Source organism: Amphiura filiformis, chromosome 13 (genome assembly GCF_039555335.1).
Source record: "Amphiura filiformis chromosome 13, Afil_fr2py, whole genome shotgun sequence".
Lineage (NCBI taxonomy): Eukaryota > Metazoa > Echinodermata > Ophiuroidea > Amphilepidida > Amphiuridae > Amphiura > Amphiura filiformis.
The window spans coordinates 56,296,191-56,309,416 of NC_092640.1; the positions used below are offsets into that span (position 1 = coordinate 56,296,191).

At 38.6% G+C, this 13,226-nt stretch overlaps 1 protein-coding gene across 1 annotated transcript; it reads right to left on the reverse strand.

Annotated features, from left to right (window-relative positions):
• Positions 1–71: 71 nt before the first annotated feature.
• LOC140168557 (soma ferritin-like) lies at positions 72–12,836 on the reverse strand. Its single transcript, XM_072191957.1, has 4 exons — positions 12,622–12,836; positions 6,259–6,405; positions 4,840–4,965; positions 72–2,402 (listed from the first exon to the last, which is right to left on the reverse strand). Exons 1-4 carry the CDS (start codon positions 12,721–12,723, stop codon positions 2,259–2,261), a joined length of 519 nt encoding a protein of 172 aa, XP_072048058.1. The 5' UTR covers positions 12,724–12,836; the 3' UTR covers positions 72–2,258.
• Between the last annotated feature and the right edge of the window lie 390 nt (positions 12,837–13,226).

A 13,226-nucleotide genomic window follows, 5' to 3' on the forward strand; every position in this document is an offset into this window, starting at 1 on the left:
CCCATTTTACACTGTAACCTCGAATACAATTGAGGACATTTACTGCTCATTCATGCTGTAATGGTCACATATATCATCATAAAATTGACTATTCAATATAAAATTCATACACCCTCTATGGAAGACATGACCTTAATCTCCCACACAGGGAGTGTGAATTACAAATGGGGTTACCTGAATGGGTGACTCCATTTAAAATCTACACCCCCTGTGTAGGAAATTAAGGTCATGTCTTCCATAGGGGCATATGGATTTAAACTGGAATAGCCCAATACCAGATTACTATAAACCAAAGTACATATCGAGGGATTAGAGCCAGAATGCCCTATCTGCAATAGCTGCCCTATAGATAGTTTTAACAATTTCTGTATTCTATATTGTACACATCTGAAACTATGACATCTGGCAGCCATTGCAGATAGGGATTTCTTGCCCTAAACCCCACAAATTTATAATTTTAGAATAGTGAATCCCAACAATAACCAAACCTACCCTGTATAACTATCAAAATACTGAAAACATGATACTTATTAAACAGATATGCCAGTCAGTGTTTTCAAAGAATCCTGAAATGGCAAAAGATTTCCTGAAAAATGTACTTTGCCTACACATTTGTACAGGGCCATCCATGTAAAATTTCCTGAAATCAGGAAATTTGAAGACTAACAACACTGAATAATTGATCCATACAAAATATTGAAAATGTGATGCTAATACTTGATTCATACAAAATATAAATAGTTATTCAGTTAGATTAAAACACAAACAAGTTGTGTGTTCTGTAGTCTGCACATTTTACTCGAAATGTGCAAAAGATTTTGGAATTCCAACCAAATTTAACTGTTTAAATTATTCCAAATCCAACCATTTTCATCCATAAACATTGGGAAAGGTGTAGAAAATTTTGGAATTCCAAATGAATTTGTATAATTTTAGGCAAAATTCAACTGGATTAGATAAATTACAACAACAATTTTCAGCTGGAATTTCACATAAACCGACAAGACATGGCACCTACAGGAAACAAAGTTATTTTTTCTGTTTTTTGCTTTTTTTGTCCTTACCCTTTTTGTTTTCAAACATGTAAAGTTTCAAATCATATGTAAACTTAACCATAACCGAACCAAACCTCACAAAAGCTCAATTTACAAAGCATCTGCAAGCGCAGGTATCCCACGTGATGCAATTGCGTCAACATGCCAACACACATAGGGGCAAGGAAAGCTTGGCTGGCTGAGGTAGACCCCCGTGGCAAGCGATCCCCATACCCGTGCCTGGCACCCAAGGGGTCAGTGGTTCAAAACCGCACCCGAGAAAAAAACTTTCTCTTCTTCTTCATTCCTTCCCTCTTGCCAAAAAGCTTCAGTTGGGTTAGGGTTAATGATACAATATTTTGCTTGCTATTATGCAAGTACCCAGCAAAGACAAAACATATTTTTAAAACAGTGTAATCAGGTTATCTCTCTTACATGTTTTGATTTTGGTCAAAATGTTTTAATAACATTTAAATGTCTGGTTTAAAAGTCATGAATAGTACATGTATACATTTAAAAAATGTTTCATGAAAAAACACTACAACATTTTAAAAATGCTGTCAAAATGTTATTGCAAAATATTTTTCGGTCAATATATTCGTAAAATATTTTGCAAATTAAATAACATTATAGTTATCACATAGGTTTTGCAGCGAGTTTTCAAAAATGTTTTTGAATGTCATTAAAACGTTTTATAGTTTGTATTACCTGACATGTAAATACATGTACTTTCTGTAACATGTTTTGTGTTTGCTGGGTAAGCATTAGGAATCACAAAGGGTGTATTGAATGGGCTGTTCCAGTTGAAATCCATACACCCCCTAGGGCAGACATGACCTTTATTTCCCATGCAGGGGGTGTAGATTTCAAATGGGAGTCCCCTATTCAGGTAACCCCACTTGAAATTCACACACCCTGTGGCAAATTAAGGTCATATCTTCGGATTTCAACTGGAATAGCCCTATGTAACAAATACATGTAATACCATTTCACATTAGGATCTGGACACAACATGCTCATCTATCAGGGCACAGTTCATAACCCCAATACATTTGCACATTCATTGAATGACCTTCAAAAAGTTGAGTACAAAGACTCATAATCTGCAACTTGAGGTCAAATTTTGCACTATGATTGTTCAATTAAGGTTAATGAACTATGCCATTGGGATGAGACCATTGTGGTCCATTGTGTCAGATAGGAATGTCCCTGACTTGCTATTCATTATCCTTCCAGTAGTGTCTCCTTATCAAACATATACTCGCCAAGGCCTTCACCAGCTCTGGTAAGGTTTGATATATGATCACCAATTTCCTTGATAACTTCCACTTGTGCCAAAAGGAAGTTATCTTCCAACCAATCAGCCATCTATAATGAATAAACATGAGCATAATGAATAAAACATGACTTATAAATTCTCTAAAACAGCAGCCATCCATCGGTCATCATGAAAAAACATGAGCATTATGAATAAAACATGAGTCATTCTCAATCTATAGTTTGAACAGCTCGTAATTGGTAGGAATTGTTAAGTTTTTACCACTATGCCGAAAAGTAGACCCACATTAAGAGTGATATAGTTGACTTATCTGGTCTATATTGTGTGTGTTTAAAGAAAACAGAAAATGTATGACTTCAATGAATAATTTGTGATGCTTCTGGCGAAATGTCACAAGACAATTTTCAAAATAAAATATAAAGATATTAATCCGCGATATCACAAGGCCTGCCGATTATGAACTGATCAAAGTGTAATCAGCCATGTATCATGAATAAACATGAGCATTATTTTATAAACTAAGCAGCCATCTATCACATTCAAACATTATAATTAGGGTTGATTTGTTTAAAGGGGCATTTCGTGATCCACAGCCTCATCCCCCATTTTCCTCAAACAGTTGACATTTTTATACCACTAGAAACCTCTGGCTACATTATGTTTATACATATAATACAAATAATTTCTTGCCGATTAATTTGTTTAGCAAAAATATTGTCAAATTTGAATTATGTTCTCAATGTTCTGGTACACCAGAACAAAATTACAACACAGTAGCCTATGGAGTAGTGTAATACACATAATCATGCATAACTCGCGAATATGAAAATCAGAATCGTGGATATCTACTGAAAAAAAAAAAAAAAAGAGGATAAAAAGAGGATACTAGGATCACAAAATACTCCATTAAAAATGGCAATAAAACTTGTTTTGAGACCTAGCCATGTACCTGAACCTATCGCCTAATAAAACACAGCAGATATCATTATTTTCAAGTGGAACAACTCGGTCATCCTCCTTGTTGTGCCACTTCAAACAATGGTATCTACATGTACCAGGTTATATCAGTTGTCTTATTTGTGTTTTAGACTTACTTGACTTATATGCGCAGGCCGGTGTGGCCCTTTGCGCTCTGCCGAGTAAGCCTCCTCCATTCAGTTCTGTCTGTTGCTTGTGTCTTTGCTTCATGTGGGGTCATTCCCAAGTCCCTCTGAATTTGGTCCTTCCATCTGGTTGGTGGACGACCTGGTGGTCTTTTCTTGCTGAAGTCATTAATGTAAGCTTGGTGGGGAAGCCGATGTAGAGGCATCCTGAAGATGTGCCCAGCCCATTTCAAACGTCTCCGGCAGATAACATCATTGATGGAGCTAGACTCTGTCTGATGGAATTGTTGCGGATTTTGTCAAGTAGGGAAACTCCAAGCATTGCTCTAAGGCATCGCATTTCAAAGACATCCAGTCTGTGTCAATCGGATTCACGTAAGGCCCAGGATTCTGACCCATAGGTGGCAATAGGGAGGATGAGCGACTGGTAGATCCTTACTTTCAGCGATCTGGTGATGTCATGGTTAGACCAGAAGGTATTTTTTTAATCTACCAAATGCCCAGGCTGCCAACTTTGTGCGACGTTTAATATCCTCTTCTACAGAGGGCACACTGCTACCCAGAAAAAAGTTATTTACTTTGTCAATGGGCATTTGGTTCAGCATGATATCTCTTGGATCGTCAGACATGATCTTGCATTTTGTTGGGTTAATTTTCATTCCCCAGCTGCTGCATGCTTTTTCCAATTCATGAGTGGAGATTTGCAGGTTCTCAAAAGTCCATATCCATGAGTGCAGTGTCATCTGCATATCGGATGTTGTAATGCACATATGCATGTCACACCTGAATTTAGGCATCCCTTTAATTTAGTGGCCCCTGATGAGCCACTATTGGGCTTTGCCTGGCTTCAGCCCAATGTTATGAATATAAATTCCATATTGTTTGTAATAAATGCTCCCCCTCTAATAAATGCCCCCCTCCAATTTTGCAAACATTTCCATGCTATATTGTGTGAGTAAGCTTAAAACTGGCATCAGTCAGTCAGTCTTGTCAGGGACGATCGCTAAATTGCATGGACAAAACCTATTATGACTCACACTTCCATCAATTCCATTGCCTAATTATGGTGCAATTTCACCAGATTCTTGCTTAATGATGCACTTATGGGTGTAATTTTGATGTATTTACCACAAAATTTATATTTTCCATGGGCGTTGCCATAATACTATTATTAGTATAGTCGTAAATCCCTCCTTTCTACAGGAGCACCATCGGGAAATTTAACCCGATTTTAAAGTTTTTTCACTGACAATTCACCTTCAATAAACGCCCCCCCCCCTTTTGGAAAAATGCAACGCCCCCAGGGCGTTTATTACAAACAATGCGGTAATGACAGATACCTGGCTGGGTCTCAGAACAATCCTCAAATTTATTCTCTAAATAATGGACCTTGCATCGATCCCTGTGGAACACCAATACTTACATGTTCATCATGATGCGTTTCAGCCACTTTATGGAGATCTAAGATGGCTTGATTGACACTTTTCTCCAGTGTTTGAGATGAAACCATTGCATCTTTCAATGTGTCCCATTCATCTTTCTCTGGTTTCTGAAAGCAATGACATTAAACATGCACATTAAAAAAAACAGAAAAAAAGAAAGCAGTGATTTAGCCTCAGCACACTTAACCCCAGGAGAACTACCTGCACGAAACAGCAGCCTTAAAGAATGACTCCAGCAATCACATCATTATGCCTTATATGTTAGAAAAATAATTGAATACCTGAGTGGAAGAACGGTCCAACTCCAATTTTTTACAAAAATGAGTTAGACCCAGCATTTTGTTGCCAGCAGACTGTTCTTCCATGTGTGTGAAAGATGAACCAAAATCCACTTTCTATAGTCTTCACATACACTTGAACATGGTTTTCATGGAAGAAAGGCCCAACTCGATGGAGTTGGGCCCTTCTTCCACAAATATTGGCTTAAAGAGGAATTTGTTCATCCATGAAATCTGTTTTTCACTACAATAAACTTTCTTGCTAACATATTACATGCTTCTACATGTGCAGTTAATGGATAATTTCCAAATTTCTGTAGCTATTTATAACATATCTGCTTACGGAACTCGCACTTGCAGTATATTATTAGTGGAAGAAGTTGCCATGGAAACATCATATATGAATGTATGTAATACTGTATGTTCATGTATTAAAAGTCCCCTGAAGATGAAAAGATTCTGTCTAGATAAAACTTTTCCAAATATTTAGTTTTTTCTTAATATCTCAAAAACAGTTTTCATGGAGTTGGGCCCTTCTTCCACTCAGTTTTTCAATTATCAAGCACGAATCACATGGTTTTATTTTAAACAAACTCATATTGACCATAAAAACAAATTAAAACAGCGGTCTCTCAACACGCGATATTCAAAATTCCCGGGCGCCGAGATTGTCGAGTGCAATAACGTCCCAGTAATATAATTAAGGGTGACAACAATTGAGCACAAATAACCATGACCTCATTGCACTGGATAATTTTGGCACAGGAATTTTGAATATTGCGTGTTGAGAGCCGCCTGTTTTTATTAATTTTTATGGTCAATATATGAGTTTGTTTTAAATAAAATAATGTGATTCATGCTTGATAATTAATTACATATAAGGCATAATGTTGTGATTGCCGGAGCGGAGACATCCTTTAACCAGGGTTATAGCTAGCCCAAGTTGAGTGGCGGCTAATTTTACTATCCAATTAGAGGGCTGGCTCGGGGCACAATCTTTTTAGCGAACACAAGGGATCTTTTTGTTTTTTGCTCTTTTTATGATAAATAAAACATTTGTGGGAAAAAATTGGTATAGTAGATAGTGTCTATATCGGTATCATAATCTACACACTAACGTACCGCTACTGCCTGCAGTACAATGCGACCTCCTCTTTCATTTTGGTATTTCATCAGTTTCTCTGCATTTTCTCTCTTTTTGTCAGATATTTTTAGGAAGTATTTATGTGCCCCAGGCAGTGCAACATCAGCACGGTCAAAATGGAATGCCTGGAAAAACAACAAAGAGACAATAACATCAACACGGTCAAAATGGAATGCCTGGAAAAACAACAAAGAGACATTAATATAGTAGATACTAATTTAATTTTTGACCGTTACCCACACCCCATACCACCCCCACTTTTTAGATTCTTGAGCGCTGTCCTGGCTAAAAAAAATTTAGGTCTACAATTCATAAAATATTTCCGTTGGCAAAACATGCTGTACACCTCCCCCCTCATTACCTCGTTACCTCTTGAAAATTTCCTCATAAGTACATCCACACAGGAGTATCATTGGAGGTAGACTTGAGTGCTGGCTGGGTCGGTCTAGTCAATATTAAGTTGGGGTTTCTGGCTGGTCAAAATTTTATTTTCGTCATCGTCGGGCACATGTACCACAGGGAACATGTTCCAAATTTCAATTCCCCTCGCAAAAAAATGACTGCTTCATGTCAGTGTATGGAGCATACGGTGGAAACATGCCATGTTGCCCATGGGGATCGACGCTAAGTCAGGTACCGCGTGCAAACAGTGTGAGCGTACACAAAAGATGGCGATGTCGCCAGGTTTGAACGCTGTACCGGAATCAGCTGAATTCAAGTACCCCGGTACGCTTAGAGGGCACAGGCATGGAAAATTCCAATCTGTTTATTTATTAATCTGAGGTATGGAGTCTCATGTAAAACAAGCTGGTTTTCATGATGCCCCTTCTGCTCCTGCTTGGTTTTGGCTTGAAGTATTTTGACCCATTAAGAGCCAGACTCCATTATTATGTACCCAAATCAGGGAGGTTGCGATACAAAAAAATAGAATTTTCTCTAAAAAATAATTTTGGTACATATTAACACCATCAACACTCATGTAAAATATGAACGTGCACACACAGCGCCCTCGTTCAGCTTACAAAAATTCTTGAAATTTCAGCCTCTCTGAGCAGGGGCGTAGCCAGCTTTCTTGGTCAGGGGGGGCAAAATAAAATTTTGGGGGCACAGACGAAAAAATTGCAGTTGCATCATACAATACATAGAGACTGTATGTCTTGAGCTTCCCGAAAAGGGCCTTATTGGGATGATGTGCGCGAAAAAAAAAAAAAAAATGGTATTTTACACTATTTTACCCATTATCCGGCTAAAAAGGGCTTTATTGTTTACAATTTTGCAGCGTGCGCGGAAAAATTTTTGTATTTTGCACTATTTTGGCCCTGAATTTTGCTAGAAAAGGGGCTCCTTTCCCTTTTTCTTTGTCTTTGCCCTCCTGATTTTCTCTCTCATTTTTTGTCAGAGGGGCACTTTTTCATTCATTTTTTGTCAGGGGGGGCACTCTGCCCCACCTGCCCCCCCGCTGGCTACGCTACTGTCTCTGAGCCTTACTTGCAAATGGTAAACTTTGGAGGTGCGTAACATTGTGCGCCATGATTACCCCAACCTGCATTTTGCATTTTTTTTAAGTACCTAATGGTTACATTACAAAAACCAAGAAAAAAAGTTGGGATCTTGATGGCGCACAAAATCAGCAAATCCAATGATTTGATGAAAAGCGCCCTCGTGCAAACTTTAAAGCATCATAACGGGCTGCGCCATCAAGATCCCAAGTCCGAACAAGTTTGAAATTAAAGACCTCAATGGTAAGTTTCATTTTTCAGCAAAAAGTTTTTGGGATTTCGATGGCGCACATAGTTAACAGAGGTCAAAGGTCAAAAATTCCTATTTTCGCACATTTTTACATGCCTGTATTATTGCGCGCCAATGTCACCCAACTCTCCTAATATTATTTCATCAAAGAAGAGGTAATTCTCTGCAAGTACTGAAAAAATTAGCTTGGGATCTCTTGATCTTCATATTTTTCAGATTTTTTGAAAATGGACTTAGCCTCATTGTGGAGGTCAATAATTGCCCTCTTTTCCCCTCATAATGACACGTAGCACAATGTGGGCTTTTTACTGCATCACAATAAAGATGCGCCAACAAGATCCCAATTTAAATTTTCATCATCTAGCTTCTTTGGCAACTGGTAGACAAAAAAAAGTAACAGCTACTTGGGATCAAGTGGGCGCACTAATGTAAAAGAGGTCAAAGGTCAAGCTTTGTGCCAAAGTGACGCATATTTCCCTATGTGCAGCACAATTATGGAACTTTGACCCGCAATAAAAATGTGCGCCAACATGATCCCATCTTATTTTTTGGATGATTCGCTAAAGGAGCTTATGTATAACTGATTGCAAGTAAAAAAAAAGTGGGATCATGTGGGCGCACTAATTCAATAGAGGTCAAAGTTCATACTTTGTGCCGATTTGGCATTATTTTGCCTATATGCAGCACAAAGTGAAACTTTGACTGGCAATAAAAATTAGCGCCAACAAGATCCCATCTTACATTTTGGATGATTGGATATAGGGGCTTATCTGATAACAAGTAAAAAAAAGTGGGATCATATGGGCGCACTAATTCAATCGAGGTCAAAGTTCATACTTTGTGCTGAATTCAAATTTTGCCTACGTGCAGCACATAAGTGGCACTTAATAGTTTGACCAGCAATAAAAATTAGCGCCAACAAGATCCCATCTTACTTTTTGGATGTTTAGCTAGAGGGGCTTATGTATAACTAAAAGCAATAAAAAAAAGTGGGATCATGTGGGCGCACTAATTCAATAGAGGTCAAAGTTCATACTGTGCTGAATTGACATATTTTGCCCATGTGCAGCACAAAAGTGGAAGTTTGACCAGCAATAAAAATGTGCATGCGCCAACAAGATCCCATCTTACTTTTTAGATGATTAGCTAGAGGGGCTTAAGTATAACTAATAGCAAGTAACAAAAAAGTGGGATCATGTGGGCGCACTAAATCAATAGAGGTCAAAGTTCATACTTTGTGCCGAATTCATATTTTGCCAATGCAGCACAAACTATGAACTTTGACCTCTATTGGATTAGTGCGCCCACATGATCCCACTTTTTTTACTTGCTATCAGTTAGGCCACATAAAATTAATTATTCGTTTCACGTCCACCGCCCGCCTGGGTTTTGGGCCCCCGCATGGATTTATTTTTATTTTTTATTTTGTTTCCAAAAGTACGATAAAATGCTGAAAAATACGAAAACAAACATAAATCAAAGTGCCGGCAGTCCGCATGCATAGAATTAAACAATTAGCACTAAGTGATGAGTGGTTCAGGCTGAGAATTTAAAATGTATTTAGATGTATCAATGATTTGCAGTATTAATATTTTGTAGTATACCGATAAATGTATTGAGCAAAAGAAGCGGAAAATAAGGCCGCCCGGCCGTATTCTTTTAAGGGGACAGAACTCGGCAGCTAGGTGTATGATTATTGCTGTGTTTTGTTCGTAGTTCGTTCATAAAAAAACCCTTTAATATAAATATAATATTTGGCTATCATCCGAAAAAGACATGATTCGACTTGAAAGGAAAAAAAAAAAAACTCCCTCCCGCCTCACTTTTCAAAACCAGGTGGACGCGAAACGAATTAATTTTTTTATGTGGCCTTATATATAAGCCCTTCTAGCTAATCATGAACTTTGACCTCTATTGGATTAGTGCACCCACATGATCCCACTTTTTTTACTTGCTATCAGTTATATATTTAGCCCTTCTAGCTAATCATTCTAAAAGTAAGATGGGATCTTGTTGGCGCACATTTTTATTGCTGGTCAAAGTTACACTTTTGTGCTGTACATACATGTAGGCAAAATAATGGCAATTTGGCACAAAGTATAAACTTTGACCTCTATTGAATAAGTGCACCCACATGATCCCACTTTTTTTTACTTGCAATCAGTTTATATACATAAGTCCCTTTAGCCAATCATCCAAAAAATAAGATGGGACCATGTTGGCGCACATTTTTGTTATGGGTCAAAGTTCCACTTTTGTGCTGCACATAGGCAAATAATGCGTTACTTTGACCTTTGACCTCTTTAACATTAGTGCGCCCACTTGATCCCAAGTAGCTGTTACTTTTTTTTTGTCTACCAGTTGCCAAAGAAGCTAGACGATGAAAAATAAAATTGGGATCTTGTTGGCGATCTCCAAAACAGCATTTCGGGGTGTTTCTAAATCTTAGTCTCATTATGATAGCAGCTTTTTGTAATGGAACTGCTATTCACTCGGTCGGACATTCGGGAACATTGTCCCCTTTTTCCCCTTTGCACAAGCGCGCGCCTAGCAACCAGCTCGAGAAAGGGGAACTGCACATGCGCTGCACATGCGCACACTGGTTTTACAAGGCTATTTCCCCTTTGTGACGTCAGCCCGACCAAGAGAATCAAAATCCCTCTTTAGAAATTAAAATTCCATGTGCGATATATTGTCTCATCACCATAAAAAATCATATATTTGGGTCAAGTGAAGTATAGAAAACATATTTATGTAGGTTTCCTTGACCTACCTGTTCTTTTTAATTTCTATGTAAAATATGCATTGTGTTCTAGGCAAATTTGGTTGATTAAGGGGTACAACACCCCTGCTCAATTTTGTGCCTATTTTGGCATTTTTCTCAAAAATTACAGCACATTGGTGACAAGTATTTTAAGATATGTATATTATAGGGGCAAGGACTACAACTACTGCACTGAAAATTCAGCAACTCAAAGCAAGTAGTTATTGATTGATCAAATATTTGTTTTCCCTCATTTTTGACTGTAACTCCACAATTCTTGTCTGTGCCAGGGGCTATTTTAACGTGCCTCACTGTCACGTACGTGTCGAGATAAAATATTCGTACAGTGACAATTAACAATCCGTGTATAGATATGCTTTAATAGTAGACAATGGTAGAGCCTTTCTTACGGTCACATTCGGGTAAAAATGTCAGTTTTTTAATTTTTGAAACGCACTCTACTTCATCAACACTTTTATCTCATTGCACGAATGTGACAGTGAGGCACGTTAAAATAGCCCCTGGTCTGTGCTGAAATAAAATTTCCAGTGCAGTAGTTGTAGTCCTTGCCCCTATAACATACATATCTGACTTGCCCCCAATCATGCGCTATAATTTTTGAGAAAATGAAAAAATGGGCACAAAATTGGGCAGGGGTGTAGTAGGGAAAACAAATGTGTTAATTAAGGTTTGCCTGGCATATACATATTGGTCTAGCGACGCCCCTGGATGGGAAGAAGGTAGTTCGCAATGCAAACTTTAAAAAACCGGCAAAACAGACACGTTAATTATCGGTATAACATTTTCGTATTGCCTTGGTGCTGCCCTAAGTATTGTGCAGAGCTACTACGGTCATGACGGTATGGGTTCCCTGGCTGGTACTAGGAAGAAGAGAAGGGAAAAAGGTCTACTATTTAGGGGCTGTGCAATAATTATGAGCCCTGGGGGAGGGTAAAATTGGGGGGGGGGGGGCCAAGGGCGAGCCAAAAGGGGGGGGGACAAGCAATTTTTGGCAAGCCAAGAGGGGGGAAGCGATTTTTGGCACACATTCATGGGGCGCCTTTTTAATAAAACGCTCTAAAAAGGCTTAGGAAAACAGTACGGAAACGCTTAAATATGCAAATTTTCCTGCTACTGCGCTTTTACAAACAGGTATATAGACCATTTAAGGTTTGTAAATTGGGATCCCAAATATTTGGCATGCGCAAGGGGGCAAAGAATTTTTGGCGGGCGAGAGGGGGGGGGCAAGCGATTTTTTGGCAGGCCGAGAGGGGGGGCAAGCGATTTTTTGGCGAGCCGTTTGGAATTTTATACCCCGGGCTCATAATTATTGCACAGCCCTTAGGTATGCTAGGTGAATTCAAATTTGCCATCAAACTGCATCATTTTATATCAAATTAAAGCCCTTGAGTAAACAAAGCCAAAACTGAAACCCTTTTTTCATAGCACTTTCCGTAGCAAAGTTACATCTTGTCAAAGATTGACTTTCATCAAAAAGATTCAGCTAGCAAAATTCCCCAAAACGGCATTTCGGGGGCGTTTCTAGATCTTAGTCTCATTGTGATAGCAGCTTTTTTAATGGAACTGCTATCAAAATCCTCTAAAATTCCATGTGCGATTGTCTTATCACCATAAAAAATTCATATATTTGGGTCAAGTGAAGTATAGAAAACATATTTATGTAGGTTTCCTTCTTCGGCCAGTTGTTTTAAATTTCTATGTAAATATGCATTGACATTGTCGGCGAATTTGGCTGACTAGCAAATGTGTCTGAAGGTTTACCTGGCATACCTATACTATTCATTGTCTATTGAGATTTTAAGCTTACCATGTAAAGATACGCATTGGACGCATACAACTCTAAATTGATGTGTTTATTGAGCCCAGCTTCTGAATCTTGATGGAAATTCTGCCGAACAGTGGATGCCATGATGGTGAAGAAATGTATGTGGATTGAGTAAAACTGATTTTAAACCGGGCTGTTTCACTTTGGTTTCACTCGGGGTTTGTCCTTTCACTCTCGGTTTCACTCCTTTGCATGACCTTTGTAAGGCTTTGTTGCCTTGTAGAATGTAGGTCCCTCCTTTTTGCAGGAGCACCACACAGAGAAAAATTTGGGACCGTTCACAAACACTTGGTGGGGGCGCCTGATGCAAAATGGGTCTAATGGGGGGCCTTAAAAGTTTTGACCATCCTAAGGGGGGGGGGGGGGCTGTTTCCCGGGAAAATTGAGTTTATTATGCTTTTCTATGGGGTTGACCCACTGAGGCCTAATTTTCATGTCAAAAAAGGGGGGCCTGAAATTTTTGAGATCTGAAAAAAAGGGGGGGTCCTGAAAAATTTTACGATGATTTTTTTTTTTTTTATCAGGCCACCCTAACAAGAATTTGTGAACAGTCCCTAAATAGGCCTAATTATAATAGATACTGTAAC

What these genes read in the sequence shown, in the direction of transcription:
- LOC140168557 (XM_072191957.1), bottom strand. Translation starts at nt 12,723, where the DNA reads ATGGCATCCACTGTTCGGCAGAATTTCCATCAAGATTCAGAAGCTGGG. An exon ending in CCAATGCGTATCTTTACATG is followed by an intron (nt 6,406 to 12,621) that starts GTAAGCTTAAAA and finishes TTGTTTTTCCAG; the next exon opens with GCATTCCATTTTGACCGTGC. An exon ending in AAACGCATCATGATGAACAT is followed by an intron (nt 2,403 to 4,839) that starts GTAAGTATTGGT and finishes TATTCATTATAG; the next exon opens with ATGGCTGATTGGTTGGAAGA.